Source organism: Aspergillus undulatus (genome assembly GCF_047715775.1).
Source record: "Aspergillus undulatus strain CBS 261.88 unplaced genomic scaffold BDV17scaffold_12, whole genome shotgun sequence".
NCBI lineage: Eukaryota > Fungi > Ascomycota > Eurotiomycetes > Eurotiales > Aspergillaceae > Aspergillus > Aspergillus undulatus.
In genome coordinates, this window is record NW_027396616.1 from 108,468 (window position 1) to 133,346 (window position 24,879).

General features: G+C 50.7%; 7 protein-coding genes across 7 annotated transcripts; 2 read left to right on the forward strand and 5 right to left on the reverse strand.

The window, feature by feature from the left end:
* Window positions 1–244: 244 nt before the first annotated feature.
* On the reverse strand, window positions 245–3,889 carry BDV17DRAFT_280474 (DEAD/DEAH box helicase; the record flags this gene model as incomplete). The annotated part of the gene is made up of 1 exon (XM_073759885.1): window positions 245–3,889. One exon carries the CDS (start codon window positions 3,887–3,889, stop codon window positions 245–247), a length of 3,645 nt encoding a protein of 1,214 aa, XP_073617680.1.
* Window positions 3,890–4,246: 357 nt separating this feature from the next.
* On the forward strand, window positions 4,247–5,497 carry BDV17DRAFT_289280 (uncharacterized protein; the record flags this gene model as incomplete). The annotated part of the gene is made up of 2 exons (XM_073761629.1): window positions 4,247–4,431; window positions 4,498–5,497. The coding sequence occupies 2 exons, from the start codon at window positions 4,247–4,249 to the stop codon at window positions 5,495–5,497; spliced, it is 1,185 nt and encodes a 394-aa protein (XP_073617681.1).
* Window positions 5,498–5,543: 46 nt separating this feature from the next.
* On the reverse strand, window positions 5,544–8,163 carry BDV17DRAFT_27032 (putative CorA family metal ion transporter). The gene is made up of 5 exons (XM_073758673.1): window positions 6,067–8,163; window positions 5,944–6,017; window positions 5,842–5,897; window positions 5,742–5,795; window positions 5,544–5,690 (listed from the first exon to the last, which is right to left on the reverse strand). The coding sequence occupies exons 1-5, from the start codon at window positions 7,697–7,699 to the stop codon at window positions 5,591–5,593; spliced, it is 1,917 nt and encodes a 638-aa protein (XP_073617682.1). The 5' UTR covers window positions 7,700–8,163; the 3' UTR covers window positions 5,544–5,590.
* Window positions 8,164–8,569: 406 nt separating this feature from the next.
* Window positions 8,570–9,411, reverse strand: BDV17DRAFT_27030 (uncharacterized protein). Its single transcript, XM_073758667.1, has 2 exons — window positions 8,950–9,411; window positions 8,570–8,896 (listed from the first exon to the last, which is right to left on the reverse strand). Exons 1-2 carry the CDS (start codon window positions 9,290–9,292, stop codon window positions 8,679–8,681), a joined length of 561 nt encoding a protein of 186 aa, XP_073617683.1. The 5' UTR covers window positions 9,293–9,411; the 3' UTR covers window positions 8,570–8,678.
* A 1-nt stretch (window position 9,412) lies between these two features.
* Window positions 9,413–13,381, forward strand: BDV17DRAFT_27082 (DNA-directed DNA polymerase gamma MIP1). Its single transcript, XM_073758720.1, has 2 exons — window positions 9,413–9,801; window positions 9,851–13,381. Exons 1-2 carry the CDS (start codon window positions 9,639–9,641, stop codon window positions 13,078–13,080), a joined length of 3,393 nt encoding a protein of 1,130 aa, XP_073617684.1. The 5' UTR covers window positions 9,413–9,638; the 3' UTR covers window positions 13,081–13,381.
* An 83-nt stretch (window positions 13,382–13,464) lies between these two features.
* On the reverse strand, window positions 13,465–15,166 carry BDV17DRAFT_280477 (gluconeogenesis factor YvcK family protein; the record flags this gene model as incomplete). The annotated part of the gene is made up of 2 exons (XM_073759886.1): window positions 13,465–14,909; window positions 14,962–15,166. 2 exons carry the CDS (start codon window positions 15,164–15,166, stop codon window positions 13,465–13,467), a joined length of 1,650 nt encoding a protein of 549 aa, XP_073617685.1.
* Window positions 15,167–15,723: 557 nt separating this feature from the next.
* Window positions 15,724–24,870, reverse strand: atmA (DNA-binding protein kinase TEL1; the record flags this gene model as incomplete). The annotated part of the gene is made up of 9 exons (XM_073761630.1): window positions 15,724–15,743; window positions 15,805–16,765; window positions 16,823–17,884; window positions 17,940–18,330; window positions 18,382–22,834; window positions 22,890–23,230; window positions 23,285–24,634; window positions 24,696–24,738; window positions 24,789–24,870. The coding sequence occupies 9 exons, from the start codon at window positions 24,868–24,870 to the stop codon at window positions 15,724–15,726; spliced, it is 8,703 nt and encodes a 2,900-aa protein (XP_073617686.1).
* Between the last annotated feature and the right edge of the window lie 9 nt (window positions 24,871–24,879).

A 24,879-nucleotide genomic window follows, 5' to 3' on the forward strand; every position in this document is an offset into this window, starting at 1 on the left:
TCGGCCTGGTAACGATTTGGATTGACGACACTGAATGTTCTTGACCTGTTACGCAGCGATTTGGTTACTTGTATTAATATATGAACTTGAGTGATATGAAAATATCTATATAAACCTTGTATACATATAAGATCGAATTTTCCATAGTTGCACCCATCATTTAACTGTCCCATCCCATAAATATCAACCATACCCACAACACCAATATACCTAATAAAGTATATAATACGATAAAATAAGTAAACTACTCAAATAACAACCTCAACTCCTCAATCCGCTCTTTCCTCCTCTCTTCCTCACCCCCTTCACCCCCCATCAACCCCAGCGACCCCGCAATCCCCATCTTGCGCTCCTGAACCCTCAACATCCGTCCCTCAATCGAGTCCTTGACGATAAACCGCACAACATTCACGTCGCGCAGTTGGCCCATTCTATGCACGCGGTCGATCGCCTGTGCTTCGATCGCGAAGGACCACCACGGGTCCATCATGAAGACGTTGCTTGCGGCTGTTAGGTTCAGCCCGACGCCGCCGGCGCGGAGGGAGATTAGGAGGACTGTTGGGGATGATGGGGATGGCGAAGTGGATGTGGGTCGCTTGGAAATGGGTTTTTTGGGTGTGCTGATGTCGGGACCGACACCGGTACCTGGTCCTGGGGTTGGAGTTGAATTTGGTATGGGAGTGGGAGTGGATGTGGATTCAGCCTGGGCTAGTTCCTCCTGTGTAAATGTCTCGGTTTTCGTGAACTGCTTTAGGACCTCCGCGCGGGCCTTCTGCGGCATTGTGCCGTCTAGTCGGATATGCGAGATCCCTGCCCTGGTGAGTTGCGGGCCGATCAGGTCAAGGAAGGATGTGAATTGCGAGAAGACGACGGATTTCGTACCCGGTGGGACGTGGGAGAGATGAGAGAGGAGGGCGTGGATCTTAGCTGATGTATGTGCTGACGGCGAAAGAGGGTTGGTTCGGCGCAGCGAGATGCGGGGTGGTTGTTGGGATGAGCTATATAGGTCGTCGCTGGGTAATGAAGATGGCGGTGCTTCGGTAGGCGTTGTACCCGGTGACGAGTGCCGGATAACTTCGAAGATATCCTTGGGCCCTATATCTGCGCGGCACGAGAAGCAGCGGGGCTGGACGCCCTTGTCGCTTTGGTGCTGGATGTAGTCTTCCAGACACTTTTTGCAGGCGCTGTGCCAGCAGGCTGTGACGGCCGGGTCGATCATCGGCTCCTCTGAGCAGATGGGGCACTCGCCGCTTGATTCGGATTGGATTTGACGGAGGGCGTGCGCTGTGAATTTTGTGGATGGATCTTGGGTTTCTTCGGAGCTGTGGTTTTGAGTTGTTGCTGTGAACCGGTCGATGAGCTCTTGTAGGTCCATGTCATCTTTGAGCTCGTTGGTCTGGTCGGCGGCGGCAGCGGCATCTTCTTCATCTGCGACGATGGCCTTGTTTCGTGTGAGGACTGGGTGGCAGCACGTCTGGCGGAGACGGAGCAGTTGGGCGAAGATTGTCGAGTATGATTTGAGCAGGGTCCCAGCTTCGACGTTGCTGTTGAATGTTTGCTTTGCCCGGGTAAAGATGTGGTTATAGATCTCCCTTTCCTGTTCTATGAGTTCGACTTCTTCGATAGTTACCGTCCGCTTGGGCAAGGGAACTAATGGCTCTCCATCAGGTGTCTTCATCGTCTTGGTACGCCGGAGAACCAATGGCTCGAGTACCGTCTGCACGACACTAAGTGCGCGTACAATTTCCTTTGACTCAAACGGCGTCGTAATGAAGGTCTTCCAGAAGGAAAAGTTGTTCCATGGCTCAACCTTGAGAAACCTGACCAAGCTAAACAGATCTTCCAGACGATTGACAATCGGAGTACCTGTGAGGACCCACCGGTGCGTCGCCTTCAGGTCATAGCAAGCCTTAGCTGTCTTAGACGTCCGATTCTTGATGAGGTGAGCTTCGTCGAGGATGATTCGGAAGAAGTCCACCGAGAATAGGTTGCCTGGCGTCCAAGAAGCCCCCGCTTGAAGTGCTTGTTGCGTCCGGTGTTCCGAGAGGACGACACCATAACTCGTGATTATCACGTTGGGAGCTGCGGTGTTGCCAGCAGAACACAGCTCCCGTAAGTTCACTGACTTTTCATTTCCGTAATACATGAGGACTTTCATCGATCCCTCATTGGAGGCTTTCATTGCTTCGCTCTCCCACTGCGCGAGTAGAGATGTTGGCGCAACAACTAGGGTAGTGTAAGGCCCCTCTACGATACCAGACGTAGGCAGTCTAGTTAGATCGCTGGAACGGCTTGGTGGAACGCTTCTGTGAGAATGGACCAAACTGAGCATTTCAATGGTCTTTCCCAAACCCATCTCATCAGCCAAGATGCCTCCAAGGCAATGCTGCTCTTGTACTGGGAATTCGAGGCTGAGCTCTCCAGAGTAGGGGTTGACATAGAAGTGTTCTATCCCCTCAATGATTGGAAGTTCTTTGTCGTCGACGTCTTTCAGCGGCCATACGTACTGCTCCCAGAGTGGGTGAATCGATTTTTCCCTGCCAGATTTCAGATCCTTCTCCTTGGAAAGCATCCAATGCAGCGCCTGCTTCTGATACTTGCGAAGATCCAAGGCAAAGGAAGATGGAGGTTGGGCCTCGGGTATGCTAAAATCAAAAGACTGCGCCTTCTTATACAGCGCATCGAGTTGCTCCTCCTCGAGTTCAGCCGGTGGCTCTTCGTCCGAATCGTCATTTCCAGACTTGGCTGTCTTTTTTGCCTCCTGGTCTGCCATTTCGGCAGCGCGGAGCAAACCCTCTTTTCTCTGTTTCTTCATCGTGTCATCCTGCAAGGTTGATAGAAGACCGATTTCGTCGAATAAATGGACTAAAGCGACCTGACGAAGACGTAGCTGCTTCTCTTCAGTGCTTTCTTCTTGTTCGAAAATGCTCGTTGCTCTATTGTCGTCCATTAACTGCTGCAACGCATTTGGCTGAAATGCTTCTATCCGCAGGTAGCACCAGAGTTGCAAGTAGACCGTGTCGTTTACTCTAAGCCGGTCCGGAGCGAAAACGCAGACGCCCCGAAATTCACATATCTTCTGGTCGAGAAGCGTCGAGACCCATTGGGCCGTTTCTCGAGGCAGTCTTCCAATCTCCTGGCCAGCACTGTTTGTAAAACGTGTGAGAACATCTCCCTTCTGGTTGACTTTGGGTTTTCCGGTCCGGCCGCGAGTAGAAAGAGGCTGGGACCTTGCCCGTTCGATGTTGACATGGTCACCATGTTTAACCAAGCCCATTCCACTTCTCGTAGCCCACGCACCAACGCCAAAAGCTCCGAGATATCTGCGAGAGGGTTGTGAATTCAAACGCGGCGTTGGTTGCTCGGCAGGCTTAGTATCTTCCATTACTAATGTTGCAGCAGGCGTCATTGATCTAATAGCTGGAGCTGGCTGTGAAGGCGCTCGCTCGCGGGATAAGAACGTCGTCAAATTTGACCCAGCACTTGATGAAGTCTTCCACGACCCATCAAAGTATACATTTATGGCTCTTTCAAGATTTCCTCCGGAGGATTTTCGAATCTTTAGCAATGTTTCCGGAGACAAGTCCTCGCCTACGATGCTGACGAACGCCGCCGTATCGAACCCGTCTGTATCTTGTTGGCCTTGTGATGTAGAGAGGGTCGTGGTTTGCGGAGCCTCTTGTCCACATTTTTGGTACCGCTGAGCCTCCGAGCTCGGGGCTAGTGTATGATGGCCGTTGGGGCCATTGTTCAGGTCTCTTCGCGATGAAGACGGTATCGACGCGTCGAGGCTAGAGGGGATTTCGGACTCGTTCGTGGACTGGTGCTCGTCATCGACGAAAAAGCGCCGTTTCTTGAAGGGGCGATCATTAGACGCATCGAAATCCATGTTGTACGAAGTTTCCCTGGTGAAAATGAGTGAAAGGGGAGCATGGGTGGACTGAGCATTCAGTTGGTTGATTGAGTGGCCGCTGATCAGAGCTCGGGAGACGCGCCGCGCGAAAGTCATTTAACTCGGCCCGACGTCATGAAAAAAAGTACAGCCGACACCAGCTTCGCCATTGTCAGCAACTCGGAGATCCAGCTTCTTCTTTGGTCATTGGAGAGCCTTTGGACAACTCTCGTCGCGCACTCATGGATATTCTATAATCTCCTGCATCGTTTTTATTACCTTAATCAGGCTGGCAGTCCTGCGCAATCCATACCCCGATTGATCATCTCCATCAACGGCTGCAAGGACATCAAGATGTCCTTACTATCGAAGAAGAATACAATGCGGCCCTACTGCTCATATCGTCAATTACGAAGCCTCTACATCCCGCGCAGCATGGCTACTACCCACCAAAAGCGCCAACTCAGTACACCAACCACAACCGGCGCAGCAGAAGCAGAAGTCCAGGCAGCACACCAATATTGCCTCAATCTCCTTGCGTACGTCGTGCATCTCCCCAAATCATACCACAATCAAACTGATTACTGAACACCTGTGCTATCTAGAAAATACGACCGCCCCTCCTACACCCTAAGCACCTTCATCCCCCGCCAGACCCAACCCGCATACATCGCCCTGCGCGCCCTAAACTCCACTTTATCGCTAATCCCCGACACAACGTCCTCGTATACAATCGGTCTAATGCGCCTCCAGTTCTGGCGGGACGCAATTTCAAAAACACTCGCGGGGTCCCCACCAAAAGAACCCATCGCGATCCTGCTCGCCTCGGCAATAGAAGACCTGGCGGCGCGCAGCGGCGGAAAGGCAAAGCTCAGCAAGAACTGGTTGAATCGGATGATTAACGCGCGGGAACAAACGCTCACGAACGATCCGTATCCGAATATCGAGGCGCTCGAGAATTACGCGGAGAGTACGTATAGCACGCTGCTTTATTTGACGCTGCAGGCGCTCCCCATGGCGAGCGTTACGGCGGATCATGTCGCGAGTCATATTGGGAAGGCGGCGGGGATTGCGGCTGTTTTGCGTGGGTTGCCGATTGTTGCGTTTCCGCAGCAGGTGAAGCAGCAGGTTCAGGATACGGGGGCCGGAGCTGCGGCTGGGGCTGGACAGGCGGGCGCAAGGCAGGGTGCTGTTATGTTGCCGCTGGATGTCATGGCGCAGGCGGGGGTGAAAGAGGAGGAGGTGTTTAGGCGGGGTGCGGAGGCGGAGGGCCTACGGGATGCGGTGTTTACGGTTGCGACGAGGGCGAGCGATCATTTGATTACGGTGCAACAAATGCTGAGCAATCTGCGGGCGGGCCAGGACGTCGGGCATGCGTTTGAGCATCAGGGGGAGGAGGACCATCAGTATGCTGTTGGGGAGCAGGAGTCACCACTTGATGAGGCCAATCGGGCTTTTGGGGTGTTCATGCCTGCTGTTGCAACGCGGCTGTGGTTAGATAAGCTGGAGAGCGTGGACTTTGATATCTTCAGGCCTGAACTTCTGACATCGGATTGGAAGCTTCCGTGGAAGGCTTACATGGCTTTTCGACGGAAATCCTTCTGAAATGTGCTTGTAGTAAGATGAATGTACAATACGGACTAGACTGTACAATATACGCCACACTACCGCATTGAATAAATAATGAGAAAGCAAAGGTTATTCTCGCTTGAAGCCTTTTTGCTTCCTCTGCCGTCTCGAACTGCTGATGAGGCGTCTTTGAGCCAACAGAACAGCATACCGCTGAATCTTGTCACGCCTACAAGATGAGTTAGTACACCTTCCGCAGCGAAAAGCTAAGGAGACTTACATCAGGATGAGCGTCGTTACAAAGACAAAAGGTGGCGCAATGATCCAAAAATACCTAATCGATTAGTCGCTGCTGCAGGCGACGCTGTCTGAGTACTTACCCATCGCTGTGATCAGTAACCCCGCTGAATCGCTCGAAGTTCATGCCAAAATAACCCTGCTGGAGATCAGCATGAGGTATCGGAGCGACTAAGGATACCAACCGTTAAAAATGTGAGAGGAAGGTACAAGCAAGTGACAAGGGTCAACTGCTTCATACTCTCATTTTGATACGCACCTAGATATTGTAAATAAGATGTCCAGCGGCCAGCTACGGGGTACCTTACCAATTGTATTGAAAATCAAATCAATCATGTTGTCGGCAGCCCGCCTCATCTGATCGTATCCTTCGACGATGGTTATACAATGATCAAGCGCATCACCCAGGTAGGTGTGGCACATGGGGCTTATTGACACGCTTGTGCCGCTCATACTCATAAGATTTGGGGTAGCAACTCCGAGATGGCCATGAGTGGAAGACGGTGTTGCAAACCCAGGTGGCCTGAGGGTGGCGAGGCCAGGAGTGCTGACGGGCTCAGAACGGTGATCTCGAAGAGCATTTATGATGGTGGCAATAGGTTGCATGGCGCTGCGCAGTATTGAAATCTCAGAAGTCAGGATATAGAGGCTCTTTGACTGATCAACGTCTGGATCCGTGAGGACATCGAGTTCTAGATCGCCGATTGCGTCTTGATAAGCCGTGGTCACCGGTATCGCCAAATCAATTATGGCATCTAATATAGCCTGTACGAGCATGCTAGCATCGCATGATTGGCGTAAGATGGTCTCCGGCTGGGTAAGACGCCTGGCAATGGGAGCCTCAACCTCTTCCGCGCTTGCTTCGAAGAAGGAAACCACGGTGTTGTCAGCGTGAAGAAAAATGGAAACCTGCTCCAGAGTCACTGCCAGTTCTTTTGGTGCAAGTACAGCATGGCGCTCCATGAAGCCGATCCGATCTTCATTTGGACCACCCCGATATCGCTGGATACTGCGCGCGTTGCCTGGAACCTCGGCAATGTCCCCGAATCTGGGTGCCTTGGATGAGCCATTCATGCCCGGTGAAGATCCAGCTCCATCAGTGTCCCTATTTGTTGATTCACGTTTTCGGGGTTTGGATAAAGGCCAGAGGATATCCTTCAAAGCGGCTAGGATGACGTGCCGTCTGGTCGGCTTCTTCAGCGATACAGATTTGCTGCTCAGCGCCGAGCTCCTCCGCTCCGGTCCCCAGGATTCATTATCGTCAGCAGCTTCCTCTTCAGAGTCACTAGACTCTTGTCGCAGATTGATAAGTTTTTGCAACGTAAGAACAATGTAAGCATGATCGGAATACCAATCCACCTTGGTACGGTTGTTCTCGTTTATCAAATCTTCAAGTGCTAGCCTGTGCAGACCTTTCTGATTTCCCAGGACCCTGATGACATCCCAGCTTAGGCCGTTGACATTGATCCACCTGCATTGCACCCATGGCTCTCGTTCCCTAGTTATAAACTGCTCTATATTATCGTTATCGAGTGCGTATTGGCGCATTTCGTTCTGGGAGAAGTCCACCACAGTTATTTCACATCTGCGGTGTAGATTCGTCGAGATTGAAGTCATCCACTCCGCATTATAAGCTGGAAGAGGTCTGGACGGGTCAATGCCAGGTTCTGTTCCAGGTTGCCAGTTGGGGTCATGGGCAACAGTATCCGGACGGTATGAACGGGCAGTATTCGCGCGACGCGCGCGGTGTCTGATCGTCTCCTGAGAGCTGGGCCGCGCAGGAGGAATTGTTCGTGTATCTGGGGAGGTAGGCTCCCAGTTTATGGAGTCAGGCGCCTGTTGTGGTGAGCGTGGATGAGCCTCGATATCCTCCTGTACCGGTTCGGCTCGCGGAGACGGCGTGCTCGCAAATATTGCATGGTCGTGGGAATGAATGCTCATGTTGTCGGGTTGGTTGCGGTTCAATGGAGCCGACAAGAAAGAGAAGCTACTTCAGGGACATGAATCAAAAAGGGGTCAATTCTTCCCTAGTTGGCGCCAGTTCAGCTCCCATTCAACAAACTCCATCTCGGGGATGACGTTCACGGGAGAATGAACATGAAGAAGTAACGAACTGGTTGCGACCCACACGTCGCGATAATTTCAAGCAAGAGTCGCAAGATTAGTGAGAGACGATATAATGAAGCATAAAGGAATCGGTAGATGAAAGAAATGGGGTTGCATGCAGGACTGGTTTCTTTGACAGCAGCTTGGCTTCGGTCAGCGCTGGACCCTGCCCAGAATCGCAGATTGCTGGATCATTATTGGATGGTGCTGCTCGGCACTTCACAGTGGAGCCCCGCATCGCTCCTGCCCTGTTGTCTACAATAGAGTAGAGTACGGAGTACTGTGTCCGTACTCTACTCAGTACTCCGTACTCACAGAATACATACTAGTTGATGAATCATAAATCATTGTTCCATGTTGAATGTAAGTTCTAGGTCGGTAAAATAGTTCAAGATGTCCGTGCTCCAACTCTGAAAAAGCCGATAGACTATGAGCCACGGTTCAGATTCGTCCAACTACTCCGAAGACTTGCTCCGTGGACCCTGCAGAAAACCCGTGCGCAAAGCTGCCATTGCATTGTTAACCATGACACCATGGAGCCGATATGTCGGAGGGACGGTAATAGGGGTTTCCTGGAGCAGATGGCAAGGCGAATGAATGGTGTCGAATAGACACTCTTTCTAATAAACGCTTACGCTGTAGAGAATTAATCCTCGCTGGGATCGAGACCTGATAAGTCTAGTATCCTGGAGAAACCTAAGGTGATTTCGAACGCATATTGCACGGTAATGCGGTGGCGCGCTGGTGGATGGTGTAGGGCCTAGTGGCATGAAGTTGTTCCGACAACACATTTGGAAATCGTCCAGCGGTGTCTTCATGATGGATTTCTGCGCTCGGACTCTATGCGCTTCCTGGTGATAAGTTGAACCTGTAAAGGTACGAGGTTTCGTTTTGGTCCAGGCGTATCTGCCCGCGCAAGTGGTTTTCGGCATACGGGGCATGTGCCCCGCAGCGCCTTTCCCGTCTGGTCTGTACGCTGCTCTTCGCTGAACTTTAATGTATCGATGATGCACTTGTGGCAGAACAAATGACCTTATTCTAGTCAGCGAGAAGTACAGCTGCTGTCCGACAGTGAGGATACATACCACAGACCGTCGTCGTGGCATCAACAGGGGGTTCCATGCACACGGGGCATTTGTATGCAGTAAGCCTTGACCGTGCGTTCTCGCCTTCATTCAAATGCTGGGCAGCGATGGCATCTTCACGTTGCTTCGCGAGTACTTTGGCAATAGCCGAGTTGCCATCCACCTCCGTGAGATCAATCGACTCAATCGGCTCGGTCTCGAGCTGAGATGTTGAAGTAAGTCTTCGACGTTTACGAGGTCCTGACGGGCCGGCCTGAGTTGTTGATGGTCGTCGGCGCTGGGGAGGTGAAGATGATATTTCCATAGCCGAGGTGCGGCGGGAGGAGGATGGCTGGTCCTCCATGACTGGAGTAGTTTCGGAGCAGTCGTCACTAGCTTTCAGGCTGAGGATGGCTTCCTCCACCTTCACACTGAGATGCAAGTTGAATCCTAGTCGGCGAGGAAGTTTCAGGCAGTTTATTGAAACTGAGTGTTACAACACATGGTTGTGTCCGCCACTTAATTACTGTCGGAGGGAGGGACTCTGCCCGCTTATCAGAAAGCGGTGAGGCTTCGGTGGGTTGCGCGATAGGAAAGAGCTCTGAAGTCCCATCACTTCCGCCTCCTTGACTCAATCGCATCCAGCATTCAAGGACGGCCAGCTTGGGATATCATGGAGCTCATACGACCGTCCTTGCATCAGTTGTAACATGCTCAGAACTCACTGCGCGCCCTGCTCCAGGGGGGTAGCTCGTTTTTATCCACAGAAATATCGCCTGCGCTCATTTGTGCAGTCGCATGCCTCGCCACTATCAGCAAGATGCTACAGCTCGCAAGTTGGCGAAAGTGAGACTCAACGAGCTTCACTTCTAGGTATGACTATGCGACTATAAACCCGTCTGGCTCGGCGCTGAGTTTTTAGTTCCCGCTGGTGCTAGGTACAACGAGATCGGCGTTCAGCAACTGAGCGACCATGTGTACTCTCAGATCTTTTTCAACAAGTCGAAGCCGCCGGATCCGAATTTAGTCGCGCTATCAAAAGATCATCTTACGCGACATGACTTACTTGGGAAAGCGCAGGAACATGCGGATCCGGTCGCCTTCGACCTGCCTGCCCTTCAGGGGCGAACCCTAGACGAACACTTCTTCAAGCTGGGAATGGACTCATCGGAACCCTACCTTACCTACTCTAAGCAATATGCGCTCGCCAATTCGCCGTCATTACCGCGCAAATGGGTCAGGCGTAGTGGGTGGACCAAGTATAACAGTGATGGCACGTCGGAAGCTGTGGATGCGCCGAGCGAATCAATGCTCACTTTCGATACCGAAGTCATGTACAAAGAGAATCCATTCGCTGTCATGGCGTGTGCTGTTAGTCCCACAGCTTGGTACGCTTGGATATCACCCTGGTTACTGGGCGAGTCGGAGAACGAAATTCAGCTTGTGCCCTTAGGCGATCCAACGCAGCCAAGGATCGTTGTCGGGCATAACATCGGATACGACCGTGCGCGCATTTTCGAGGAGTATGACCTTAAGCAGACGGGCAACTTCTTTCTTGATACAATGTCACTCCATGTCGCCGTGAATGGGATGTGCTCACAGCAACGGCCCACTTGGATGCGCCACAAGAAGAACAGAGATCTGAGGGACAAAATCGCGAGCGACAGCAACTCTGTGGAGCTTGCAGCCCTAATCGAGAACAAAATGCTAAGGGAAGAAGAAGAAGAGCTGTGGGTCGGAAGGAGTTCGGTCAATTCTCTCCGAGATGTGGCTAAATTCCATTGCGATGTCACTATTGACAAGTCTCAGAGAGACTACTTCGGCGAGCTCGACAAGCCTCAAATACTGGGAAAGTTGGATGAATTGTTGGATTACTGCGCTGCCGATGTCGCAATCACTCATCGTGTATACAAGAAGGTTTTCCCTAATTTTCTGGAGACCTGCCCGCATCCTGTCAGCTTTGGCGCTCTGAGACATCTCTCCTCTGTCATACTTCCAGTAAATCAGACCTGGAAGGAGTACCTCGATAAGGCTGAGTCAACTTATCACCAAAGACTTGGCGACGTTCAACGGAGACTTGTCGAATTATGCGATGAAGCCTTGAGTGTGAAGGATGATCCTGAAAAGTATGCAAATGATCCCTGGTTGCGGCAGTTGGACTGGACTGGTCAGGAAATTAAAATGGTCAAGGGCAAAAAGAAAGGAGACCCTCCCCGACCAGCTGCGAGACAGAAAAAGCCCGGCATGCCGCAATGGTTTAAAGATTTGTTCACGTCAAACAACGCAGAAATCAACCTCACAGTGCGGACGCGAATTGCTCCCATTTTGTTAAAGCTGTCCTGGGATAGCCATCCGCTGATTTGGTCAGACAAGCATGGCTGGACGTTTAGAGTTCCGCGCGAACAAGCTCACCAGTATGACAATCAACCTGTGGTTGCATGCGATATGTCCGAAGAGAAGATCGCAGAGCTTCAAAACGATAGGAGGAACATCTACTTCAAACTTCCTCACAAAGATGGACCACAAGCGCGCTGCGTCAGCCCGTTGGCGAAAGGGTACTTGCAGTACTTTGAACGCGGCACACTGTCGTCTCAATATGCTCTCGCCAAGGAGGCATTGGAAATGAATGCGTCCTGTTCTTATTGGATCAGTGCCCGTGATAGAATAATGGGACAAATGGTTGTCTACGAGAATGACGTGCGGTCTCATACCTCGAGGAAGGACGACCAGAAGTTGGGTTTCATTCTGCCTCAAATTATCCCAATGGGCACTATCACTCGGAGAGCCGTGGAAAACACATGGCTCACAGCGAGTAATGCTAAAGGTAATCGCGTCGGCTCAGAACTCAAGGCCATGATCAAAGCTCCGCCGGGCTACGCGTTCGTTGGTGCCGATGTTGACTCTCAAGAGCTATGGATCGCAAGTTTGATTGGTGATGCTCAATTCCAGCTCCACGGTGGAAATGCTATTGGGTTCATGACTCTCGAGGGATCGAAGGCCGCGGGCACTGATATGCACTCACGTACTGCTAAGATCCTAGGCATTTCGCGCAATGATGCCAAAGTTTTCAACTACGGACGCATTTATGGAGCTGGTGTAAAGTTCGCGGCCACGCTACTACGCCAATTCAACCCGTCGATGACCGAGAAAGATACCCAGGAGGTGGCGATGAAGCTCTACAAGGAGACCAAGGGTGCCAAAACCACACGCCGCCAATTGAGCGATACTCCTTTCTGGCGGGGAGGCACAGAATCTTTTGTCTTCAACAAATTGGAGGAATTTGCCGAACAAGAGCGGCCTCGGACGCCGGTCTTAGGTGCCGGTATCACTGAAGCCCTGATGCGGCGCTTCATCAACAAGGGTAGCTTCATGACATCCCGTATTAACTGGGCAATCCAGTCTTCTGGTGTAGACTACCTGCACCTGTTGATCATCGCTATGGACTATCTCATTCGACGCTTCAACATTCAGGCTCGTTTAGCCATCACCGTCCACGACGAAATCAGATATCTAGTGAAAGAGGAGGACAAATACCGCGCTGCTTTGGCTTTACAGGTTGCCAATGTCTGGACGCGTTCCATGTTCTCCCAGCAGGTCGGCATTAATGATCTGCCTCAGTCGTGCGCATACTTCTCTCAAATCGACATCGATCACGTGTTGCGAAAGGAAGTTGACATGGACTGCGTGACACCGTCTCATCCAAACAAGATTCCCCACGGGGAGACTTTGGATATTATGCAGCTGCTCGGCAAGAACGAAAAAGCCCGCCTCGACCCATCAATCACTCCCATCTCACCACCTTCTCCCGAAAAATACAACTATACGCCCCGAGACACTGTCATGTCTGCTCTTCAAACCTCCAATAGCCCTGCCCTTATCCAAGCTCAAATCACGAAAGATGACAAGGAGCTTCGAGATATTATTCGAGATCTCACCAAAACAAACGCTCCGGCAAAACAACCTACACGGCCGTCGAACACCCGCGCTAAGTCGACTAACGGATCGGTAGCCGAGCCGCAAAAGGCCATCCTAATGGACATCGGCTCCAGTCTCTACGGTGGCGGTTTTCGAGGCTTTCCCCAAGGGAGCCGGCCTCCCCAAGTCAACCTCGGCCGTCAGCCGTGGAAGCCGCGCCCAACGGCTAGGGCATAACCTCTTTCATACCCCTTTCCTCTAACCAATTTTTCCTATGTATATGCCCCTATATCTCGTTCTATTCGCGCGATTTACCCTTGCACTTTCTATTGTGCTTACATTCTCGATTGTACTTCGCAGATGTATTATATGACTTATGAAGCATGGAGACGGCGTCTGTGTCTGTTGTGGGCTGTGATCGGAGTCAAAATAAAGAAAGGTCTTGGATATGCTGTTACTGTCTATGTATGGTGCTAATGCGAGGTGTAAATGTTCTATTATATAAAATCCGTTCTGATAGAAATAAAAGAAAACCAAGTCATCACTATAATCCAAAGTCCCTGCCTCTCTCTACCCTCTATACTCTCTTCCCTAGTCTGAGTCTACCACCATGCTCCAAGTCTATCCAACATAATTCGACAAATCCCTCGACCCCCTCTTCCTCCCAGGGTCCAACGTATTCCGTCGACTAACCGCCCCCCTCAACATCCCATCCCCCTTCTTCCCAAGCACAACTTCTAGCGCCTGAATAAGCCCGTTAGAGTCGTACCTCATCCCGATCGGTATTGCCGCGTCTGACCCTGAGCCACCCGTCGAAGAGACGATTTTCCGCCCGTACAGTCGCAGCGTCTCGATGCCCATCTCCGCTAACCGGTCTTTGTCTACGTGTGGTGTCCCTGGTCCTTCAAGGTGTAGGACGTGCGTTACGTAGGAGGTGTATGGGAGGCCCTGGGGGATAGGTTCTATGGTGGGGAATGATTCGGTGTTTGTACTGGTGTCCGGATCAGGATTAGAGCTTGAAGCTGTATCCGACGCAGACGATGTTGATGCCGAAGGTTGAGGTGATGGGACCTGCGCCGCATCAAGCGGTATCCGTCCCCGACTCTCCTCCCCCGCGCGCGTAATCGCCTCAATGAAATCGACTGCGCTGAATGGGTCCGAAGGCGGACCAGTTTCGCGATCTAGAGAGCCGTTCAGGATAAGGATCTTGTGACGCGCCGGGCTGGAGACGATTGCTTGGCCGACGCCTTGCAGGACTAAGCTTGGTATGAGAGATGTATACAGGGAGCCGATGCTGTATATGATAGCCTGCGCATCACGCAGGGACTCTAGAACGCGCGGGTTCGCGCGCGGTCGAATTTCCTGGCCGTAAGGGTTGATGTACCATACTCGCGTGATGCGGGCGGGGAGATCCTCGTTCTCGGACTTGGAGAAATTGATGTTTTTGTTGCGGAGGTGGGGGAGGAATCCCGGTGGTTGGTCATCTTCGTAGAGGGCTGTGTCGAGGACGTCGGATGGTTCGGTGTAATCTATTGCGCTTGGTTCGTCGGGCTCAGACTGAAGGGGGTTCTTTGGACGCGGCGATGCGGGTCGCGGTGGGAGGCTTGGGTGGGATATGCTGTTTTGGCCTACGATGATGGTCCCGTTGGCGAGCGAGGCGGAGATGTGGTGCGAGAAGTTGGAGTTTATGGCTGGGATGACTCGGATTAGGTCGGAGGGGACGTCGCAGATGTTGCTGAGGAGGTATATGGCGCTTTCAAAACTGCCGCTGAAGAGCCGGGCGCCGGTGAGGAATAGGTTGCCGACGCTGGCTGAGGAGAAGTCGAAAGTTGATGCCGGGGGTCGCGCACGCTTGAGGATCTCCAGGTTCAAAAGGTTGAAGAATGATCTGATGAGTTCCTTCTTTGCCGGGGTGATTGATGACCATAGAACAGATGTTCCATCCACGATAGCGAGCCATTCGCTATGAGCAGAATTGTCTGCTGATAGTCGATGATTGAATAATGCCTTGATAGCAGCTCGCTCAGAATTGGGAGGCGATGGTGGAATCAGGCGGACCAGTCTACCTGTGAAATATTAGCATGGTCGTGACGACCAGTGATACTATGGGATACTCACTCCGTACATCTCCAATTCCAGGGCCCCCAAAGATTCGGATCAGCTCCGAAGAAGAGCCGCCGTTGTCACTGATCGGGATGATATAACTCAGAGAACACTTTTTGCTTTCTCGAACGGAATCAAAGACATCCACGAGGTTATTAGCTGCACTTCCTCCGGAAAAGACCGCAAGGCCCCTGTTTGGAGCCGAGGGCGTGCTTGACATCGAGGCCAGCAATGGAGCAAGGCGTAGCTGATCTGAAAGGTATTAGAGCTTCACAAATAAAGACAAAATTCTCAAGACAAGCTTGAATGTTCGAAGGACGGTACCTATTCCAAAGTCTTTGCAGCTGAAAGAGGATATAGTTGTAGTTATATTTAGCTTACGAGAGGCAGGGATGGCCGCTGAAAAGACCACGAAGCCAAAAGAGAAAAATTGCGCCAAGACCCAAAATCTGCTCTAGCTTCTAGTGGCAAGATAAGCATATAAGAAGAGAAAAGGCCAGCTTTAAGAATGAATGAAGATGGACGGAATGTTGTCGGTTGGGCGATATACCGAGTTGGGAAGAAGAGAAAGAGGGAAAGAGGCGAAAGCGGCAGTTGGTCACGCAGACGTCAAGCCGCTAATACTAGTGGTAGGCCCCCTATCTAGAGACGAAGACTATTTTTATATTCGCCACTGGCTAGTTTATTTCTAGATAACTAGTTATCAGTATAGATATTTATGTACGCTAGTATTTACATGCATCTACATATCTATAACATAGCCAAGACATCTAACGCTCATGCATAAGCGGCCCAGCCTAATCCATCGTGGTTAGTTTACGCAAAAGCAAAGATACAACAGAAGGGAAAGGAGCATACCGCAGTACAAAACAGCAAGGTTTTTTTCGTCCGTCGCTTGCTGAATTAGTTCGTTAACGGTTGCCGTGACACTCAGAGTCTTGCTCAACTTCTTCGCAACGACAGTCAGTGCTCGATCAGCCTCACTCGGCTCATTCGGGGGCCGCTGCTGATCGACTGTAGAGCCAGGTAGAACCGGTGGCCCATCCCCAGGATCTTGCTCCTGCATTTTTTTCATGCGCAGCGGCGACACAGTCCAGCTGTATAACGGGTCATACCGGAGGACGTCGAGGATCGTCATGATGCTGTAGGATTCTTGTCGCAGTGCTTCTAGGGTAAATTCGCAGCAGCGCCGGAATACGCCCTCTGTTTTGGCGATGCCCATTCCATCTACGAGGTCGCGGGTTAAGCGGAAGGGAACGACTTCTGGGACTGGTAGGACTCGTCCTTGTTCAAAAGCGACACCCAGATCAATGTGTACGACTTCACCCGTTCGCTCGTCCAGTAGAATGTTATGGCCGTGACGATCTCCAAGTCCAAGGACATGCCCTAGCATTGAAATCGCGGCTGTACTCTGGGTGTACGACAGCCTCCTTCCGAACCAGTCGTCTGGATTGTTGAACTTCTCCATGAAGAAGTATCTCATGACCGGGTGGAAATGCTCGGCTACTTGGCGGTACGTCCGAACACGTTGCTCGAAAGACCGCGTCTGGACATCGGCAATGTGTTTGCGGCACGCGTTGGGCTTCATATCCTTGGGGTAGTACCTTTGATGTGCGGGCATCAGGTATTCATTGAGTGGTATTGTATGGGGAACGAATTCAATGATGCCCGCATTTGAGGTCAGGGGCAGGACCTTGTAGGCTCTAATCCCCAGATTGCGCTGGCGCGTAGCCTGGTGGTCTTTGAGGAGACTGCTAACCTGCTCGAATACTTGTTCCATGATAGCGTCCTGCCGCAAATCGTCGTTTCCTCCTTTGAACTGTGCCAATGTGAGCCATTATAAAAGAACACAAAAACGAGCGAAGAGACATCTTACAAGTTGCTTATACCGCACACCATTGCTAGCAATGGCGGTCACAATCTTGGGCGCGCTAACACCAGACGCAACCGTAAACTCGGGCTGATAGCGAACAAGCTTAGGAACATCACTATAGTCACAGTCAATGCGAATATCGATTTTCATAGTCGGTGGTGGTAGCCGTTGAGTTCTAGCTTCTTGCTCAAGGCGTGCGCCAGGCGCGAGCTTTTTCAGCGCAACCTTTGCGCCGCTCTTCATCTTGTCATCCAGTCGTTCAATAGCGAAACGCACATAGTTGACGTTTGCATTGTGCACTGTCACCCACATTGTCCCTATATGTTTGTCGGCTTTTAAGGTGTCGGCCATTCTGGACGCAGCTCGATTACGTGACAGCGCGGTCTGATCCTTTCCACTCCTAGACTTGCTGCTTGCAAAAATCTGGTACATCCCATGGTATGGATGCTCAGAGCAGATTCGGAATATCAGTTCGGATAGCAATCTCTGAAAATCATCCGAGACATCAAGAAGACGCGACGTTAGTTGGTTCATGAGAGGCGCAAATTTTCGGCTAGGGACGTCTGCAAGATACTTCGATACTGCACCGTTAGCGATCTCGCTGTAGGATTGGTCAAGCCATAAGGCGCAAAAGCGGAGGACATCGTTGTTGTATGCCTCGCTTTCCCTCAAGCAGATGAGATAGTTCTCAAGGCATTGCTGAAGGAAGGCTTCCCGACTGCGCCTGAGACGCTGATACTCACGGTCGTCGAGATCGAACCATTGTTTTGTTTTTGACCGGTGAAACTTGAGGTTGTCTCGTTCTTTGCCCTCTGCGGTCTTCATCATTGCATCAAGAGCAAGTACTTCTTTCTCCTTGCGATTTCGTAGTTGCTCAACTCTTGCAAAGTCTTCCAGTCCGTCAGGATTCTGCAGCTGCTGGTCACAGAACATGGCAAATCCGTGATAGACTCGTCCAGCCTCTTCCGCCTCCGATCGACCCTTCAGTTCCTTAACTGCTGGTGTCAGATAGTTCTGAATGATTGCTTCTGGCTTCTCCAAGCGTGCTTCCGCGATGTGGTGGCCCTGATTTGTGTTAGCCGATGAATATCCAGACCGAGAAGAAGATCAAGTTACTCACCAGAGTGACGAGGAGTTCCGCTCGACTGATGGGGATTGCTTGTCTATGAAGATCATCCCTGTCCTTGAGCTGTTGGAGGATTTGAATGGAGGGCGCCATTTCACCCTGGTCCCATAGCACATTCGCTAGGTCGAATTTCGCCACGCCTTCAACATTGAGTCCCAAAGAAGCACACTGATCTGAGAGCTTTGAAAGATAGACAGCAGACTTCAACGAAGCCTGTGCAATCCCATGGTTTCTAGAAATATGCAAAGACTGGCGAACAACTTTCACCTCGAGCAGCTGCGCATTTTGGTCGCCCAAATTGAAGGCAGATCTGATATAATCTTTCTGCTTTATGGAAGAGAAGAGGGTCTCGTGCGAGTTCAAGATCTCGCCGACTTCCTGGACGCTGTAGACGGTCAGTATTGGTTACAAGCGCTTTTGCATGGAGTGTACGTACTCAGTAGTTCGCAACCAAAAAGCCCTAGCCGACATTCTCTGCCAGTTTTGTTCGACCTCCTCCGCAGATTTTGAGTTCAAGACTTCCTCGATCTCAGTCAAGATGCCGAGGGTCCTCATGGCAGTTCGCAAAGACGTCGCCGATCGACGATCGCTATCGATCAGAGCTAAGCTATTCGTAAAACTTTCGTCAATAGAAGCACGCATGTCAAGCAAACTTCCAGACGTATTCAGGTTCTGGAAAGTCCTGAAAATGGTTGCTGACGGGGATATATTCAGCGGAGAAACAGGTATATCCCATTGTCGCAAGTTTGTAGCAGCTTTGAGCATATCGTCAACTGGGATCATGGCGTCGTTTGAGTTTCCAAAAGCACCCAGCATAGAGTTAGCCATTCCATGAAGATTGGTTGAGTTGAGGGCCTTTAGAATGCCATAACTCGTCCCCGACCCTGTCATCTGGACCTGGCTATCGTACTGTGCGCTTTGAAACAGAAGATTCTTGAATCCTGAACTCTCGTGCTCGAGCTTTTCCATGACGGAATCCAGCGAAGAAGTTTGTTGAATTCCGTAGAAAAAGTCCGGGTCATCAATGTTCTTGAAAATATCGTGCAGCAGGCCTGCTGGGGGTTCATATTTAGCAACGGATGACCGTCGTGACCCGGATGTAGAGCGAGACGCATGAATCTCAAGGAAGATAAGAGCAGTCTTGGGCATTCGACATCTGCTGGCGGCTGACGAAGCTACCGCGTAGTTGATATCCAGCCAAGTTTCTCGCTCCACTATGGTCTGCTCGTCTGGTCGAGGTTGATTGCGAAGGTACAGGATGCAATTGATAATCAAGCGTGTATGAGGGATAGTTCTGTCTTCTTCATCCTGCAGAGCTTCGTTGAATTTCTGCGATATAGTGTCCCGTACATTAACCTCCCCTCGATGCTCCGCCAGCAGAGTATCATGTAGGATATATGGTAATAATTGCGCAGCGAGACCAGGAATGAGGTACAAGATACTGCTCAATGGCCTGATCACCGGGTCTTCTGCGGCTGCTTCCGAAAGGAAAAGGCCGACATTCCGAGCCCATTGGAGGGCCGAGAGGCTGAGATCCCATCCGCGCGCATTGTCGCGCCCTTTCGTTTCCAAGGCGCTCAAACTTACTCCTGGGCAGTTGTAGGGATCCCAGGTGAGAGCCTTCATCAGCGAAACGGGGATGTCATTCACGCACGGTTGGAAATTCGAAAAATTGGCCAGGTTGCTAATAATGAGTTGCAACGTACGTTCAATCGGCCCAGTCTGACCACTGTTCAGCAGCATATTGCAAAGTAGTTGGAGAATATTGGCCTTGGAATGACAGAGAATATCAACATTCGGTCGTGGCGAATAAGAGCGAAAGAGTGCCAGATCCTGTTCTCTCAGAAGGGCATCGTTAATTCTACCAGTAGCTGAAAAGGCCCTTCCAATGACTCTAGCAGCCCATGACCGGTAATCCGGACCAGTGTTAAAATCTTGAAGAGTCTCACAGACCGTGATAGCGCTTGAAATAGCCTCTTCGTCACGCTCGATAGCGTTGAGATGATAGCCAGCAGCTGATTCGGACGTGGTGCACAGCAGCGAAATCACACGATCAGATATCGGCTTGCTCAATAGGCTGTTTTCTGAGCCACGGTCCTTGAGTACCTCGAGCAATAGATCACTCTCGTTCACTCCTGTCGAGTCGGGCTCCTGCTCAGCCACCGCCTGCAAAGTGCCGGTAAACCTTCGAAAAGGTTCTGAAGAGTCCTCATTTAAGATTGGCGAAGTGTAAGAATTGAGATATTCTTGAAACCACTTAGAAAAGCTTTTGATGTTGCCCAAAACAAATTCTAGCCGATTTTCTTGCCCAGGGTTTGTGGGGGGCGACGCCAGAAACCTCTTCAAGGACAATGACGTGGAGAGGGCGATGCCAGCCATCAGGCCCGGTTCCTCAGTCAGATATGTCTTCCCGGCTTCTAGTAAGTACTGAAAGATAGATAAAGCATCATCAGAGCAGAAGATGTCCACAAGGAACGGCTGAAGATCATTGGCAATCATCTCAAATGGATAATCACTCAGCATGACAGGCCCAGCCACGCATAACAGAACCTTGATCTTCCGTAGCACGGAACAAGCGTGAAGGGACCCAAGAGCAGGGTGGATCGATTCTAACAGCGTTCGGCAAACATAAGATGCCAACGCAGGAGTCCAGATAGTTTCAAGTTCATAACCACTCCGTCTGCACAGAAACTCGAGCTCGTCAAGAATGTATCGTGCTCTGAAGGAGGGCTGTTGGTTTGCCGGAAGCACAATCCTCGTGGATTCCTTACCAGCAATGCGTTTGAACGTATCAAGTGCCCCTTGATAATGCCGCTTGGAAAATGCCCTTTCCACTTGCTCGTAGAGATCGAGGGTGCCGAAGAAGACGGCTATGATCCGTGGAAACTGTGCCTCAATAAGAGCCACAAACTTGTCGGCTCCCAGAATCTTCTTGAGACGATTTTCCACGCCCTTTGGCTGACTGCCCTGTCCAGGAGGTGTGCAGATGTCGCGAGCTATTGTATACGCCTCTGCCTTATAAAACGAATCTGTCAGAAGCTCAATGAAAGGCCGACGCATGAACTTTGAGAGCTCTGAAGCGTCTGCTTCACTAGCACGCATCATGATCTGTCCAACAATCTCGTCTTGAGCGTCACTTAGCATGTCCTGGAGAGTAGCATATCCGAAGATGCTAAAGGGCATAGACATTACCGACTGTGTCTCGGTCCAGGTATAAAGTATCTGGGAAGAAAAAAGCCGAAAGATCTCCCTGGCATCCTGGAGCCCTAGCGCATTCGAGACATGAGCCAGACATTTTTCCGCATACCACAAGGAATGGTGTACTTGAGCTGGAGTCTCAAAAATATGATAGATGCTTCTTCGGAGCAGTGTATGCCATTTGGAAGCAAGCTGGGAAAGGAGAAACAAACGAACTGCGATTCCTTCTTCCCATTCAGGATCCCGCGGAAGACAGTCAAGGACGTCGTTGAATATAGCATCATGATCCTTGAGGAGAAACTGCCCGAACAATTGAGGAATCAGGTTGCCTGCACTAAATTTGACCAGCACATCGCCTTCCCCAATAATTTTGAAGAGAGTCGTTCGTGGAGACGGACTTGACTGGCCACTCGAGTACGCTGGGTTCAAGCTCAAAATATTCCCCAGAAGTTCCGCGAAGGCAATCATGACCGACGAGGATGCCCGCCCTTTTTTCAAGAATACTCCCGTGAACCAGACATAGATGTCCAAAGCTGAATCACTTAGATTGTCTTGGATTCCATTGGTCCACGACTTTGCAAGGCTGTTCATCATATGTATACAAACCAAATGCGAGTTTTCACAACGCTCCATTTCATATGATTGAAGGCACTTTTCCCCGAGATCTTCAACAAGTCCGAGCAGCGAGTCTCGTTCCAGATCAGAGCAGGACTTGTAAACGTAAGGTAAAACGTCATGTGCGGCTAGAATATCAGCTTCATCCAGATTGGCCAGGTACTGATCCAGGGTTTCCTCAGTCGATTCTTCAGAGGGATTCAGTTGCGAGTATGCCCGCTGAAACATCGAAACAAGGATGGTCATATGGCGCTGGAAGCTAGCAGGATCTTGGAATAATGGCAAGTCACTTCGGTTCGAAACCATGATGCTTGACGCCTCTCGGAGTTTATCCGTTGACGCCAGGAAAGGGTCATCCAAGTCCATGATTTCTTCGTCAGCGATGGAGAGCGTTTCTCTATTGGACTGCCTTTGATGTTCAAGCACTCTGCCTAAAGGCACCACAAGTCCATAAAGTGCTCTGTGAACAGCTTCCGCGGGCTTGGAAAAGCATGAATCCAGGGGAAGAAAATGGGGGAAAAGTAATAATGCCGAGACCACAAACGTCGTTTCGTGTAAATCCAGAAACGCGCAGATACCATGCCAGATATGATGATTATTTGCCCGTAAAGTCTGTAATCGAGATTCTTGCTGCTCCGGAAGGCAGGAAGCGTAAAGAGCGACAGTTATGCAGAAAGACGTAAGAATCTGAACAATTTCCGAAGTAACGTGACGCGACTTGTCGTCAGAAACAGATTTCCAGAAGTGAAGAAAATGCTCTGACTTTGCTTGCAACAAGTCGATAATGCTCGTGTCGTTTCGATCAAGTTGAGAGAAATCCTGAATAGAGATCGCGCTTTCTGCACTCCAAATATCGTAGGTGTCTAGCTGCTCCTGCACGTCGAAGAGATAGCTCCAGATTCGCTTATTTCTATGGAGGAAATACCAACACGTCGCCACAATGCCTGTTGGCCCTTTGAAAAGAGTCCTAGGTCGGTAGAAAGGCCTGTTAGTACAAGCTAAGATCAGATTAAAGAGCTCCAAGGGACGGGCAAATGCGGCGATTAGCGATGTTTGTGTACGATCAGTGGATGTTCCTGGCGGATATTGTTAGTAGACAGGAAAAGCTAAGAGAAGGAAAGAGCAACACACCGAGCGTCCACGCGTCTCTCAGCCACGCACAAATCTGACTTGAAGCATTAGAAGCAGATCCTGGGTTAGTCTGGGCCATCATTCTGACAACGCTCGCCCATAGCTCGAGGGACGCATCAGACAGAGTTGCTGGGCCATTCAAGTTGACCGAGGAAAGCATTGAATTGACCGTGTCTGCTACCGCGGCGTAGTCTAAAAGACCATACTGTAGGATGCTGTTTTGAAGGTGGCAAGCTGCTCTGGAAGTAAATTGCGACGTGGACGCACGAGACGTCAAATCCCAGGCTTGTTGCCAGTACCGTTTGAGGGACGGGGCATCCGCCTTGGGACTAGCTGCGATGCTATAATAACGTTGTCAATGGTTCGTTCCTAGGCACCTCTTCGTGAAGTCTTACCTCGCAATGGCTATCATCGTCCAGGACGATATTGCGGTGTTGTCGTCATGTATGCTAGGAATCAGTCGCTCAAGCAAGGATATCTTTGGCTCGACGGAGGTATAATAATTGGGAAGGAAAGGAATCAACTGCAAAGCGCAAATGCGTCTGGTGCCAAAAGACCGTACGGAGTCTCGAAAAACGTCGTCAATCTTCGATTCGAGCCGCTGCTTCTTCGTTGGTGTTTCTCCACGAGCAGGAGAAGGCGACAATCGTAAGGCCAGCGCTTCAGACAGCTCCATCAATCTCGCAATAGCCCATACTACCGTCCAGTTGTGTTCAGATCTGGGACTCTCTTGTCGTGGCCACAAGTGAAATTTCCCAGTCATCGTTTGATGACTAGCTTCAAAAACCAACTCGTCCACCTGAAGGATGTCTTTCTCAGGACGCCTAGAGTACTCGCGCTGTAAAGAATGCATAAGCTCGTCGATCGTAGCTGTTGAAGTCTCCGCTGGGTTTCTTCGGACTCCGTCGGTCAGTATAGTCACAACAAGCATCGTAGTGACAAGCAGTTCATCCCTCAAACCTAGAAGCTTAGTGGCCCAATGTTGACGGATTACTGGGATTAGATCCAGTAATGTGTTTCTGGTAAGCTCTGAATTGCAGAATACTACTCTCATCACCACTGTATTGATGGTAGCAAAGGCTGTTTGATGACTAGTTCCGGCAAGGCGTGACGATCTTACGTATTCTGCCAATCCAGATAGTACACTCTCCGCATTCTCCTGAATAGGCGCATTTGGAACACCCGAGAGTACTTTAACGCATAGAAGAGCTTCTTCAACAGCGCCGGTGGGCCCTTTGGGCTTCTCTCTGAGGGCCAATGCCGGCGTCATCCGAGACGGCGTTGAGCGACCACCGCTAGCACCAAGGTAATCGTCTAGGTTAGATGAGTGTGGGCTCCATGTGCCCTGTTGGCTGTTATCGTCAAGAGAGTGATTGATGAGCTTCAAACAATATTGCATGATATTCTCCCACTCTTCAACACTCAAATGCTCAACGTGTGGAGGGTAGTGCAAGATTGTACTCAGGCATTTTGTGTAATCCACGCTAAGAAGTTCGAAGAGGTCACTCCCCGGACTAACCAGTACATCGGTAATGTGATCAAGCACAGCACGCACTGACTTGGTCCGCAAGTTACGCAGCAAAGCAACGACAGCTGTACGGATGACGGATGCACATGTGGATAGGCGAGAAGAAGGGCCTCCTTTAATTTTGAAGCTCGCTCGGTTGTACAGCGACTTCTCTGTGGAGATAAACCGAAACAGAGACTCGAAGATCCTATGACAGGCCTTGTCGCCCATTGATTGTCTAGACAATGGCCATACGTCAATAAACATGGCCTTCAGCGAGTTGGTTGAAAGCTCCATACAGTTTGGAACTCCGCTTGTTTTGCTGGAGAATATGCTTCAGATCTGCATGGCGTCAGAACATTGCACCAATGAAGACTTGGTAGCTAACGAACCAGCTAAACCATCTGTACGGTCTTTGACCTTGTCCGACGACAGAAGCGCAATCGCGCCATCTAGGGTGATCTCGCCCACCATTTTGTTTGT

Coding starts and splice junctions, on each gene's coding strand:
- BDV17DRAFT_27032 (XM_073758673.1), bottom strand. CDS start 7,699: ATGAGCATTCATTCCCACGACCATGCAATATTTGCGAGCACGCCGTCT. Junction 6,018..6,066: donor TTTGATTTTCAATACAATTG/GTAAGGTACCCC, acceptor TACAATATCTAG/GTGCGTATCAAAATGAGAGT. Junction 5,796..5,841: donor GTTACTGATCACAGCGATGG/GTAAGTACTCAG, acceptor CTAATCGATTAG/GTATTTTTGGATCATTGCGC.
- BDV17DRAFT_27030 (XM_073758667.1), bottom strand. CDS start 9,292: ATGGAGGACCAGCCATCCTCCTCCCGCCGCACCTCGGCTATGGAAATA. Junction 8,897..8,949: donor TGCCACGACGACGGTCTGTG/GTATGTATCCTC, acceptor GACTAGAATAAG/GTCATTTGTTCTGCCACAAG.
- BDV17DRAFT_27082 (XM_073758720.1), top strand. CDS start 9,639: ATGCTCAGAACTCACTGCGCGCCCTGCTCCAGGGGGGTAGCTCGTTTT. Junction 9,802..9,850: donor TCAACGAGCTTCACTTCTAG/GTATGACTATGC, acceptor CTGAGTTTTTAG/TTCCCGCTGGTGCTAGGTAC.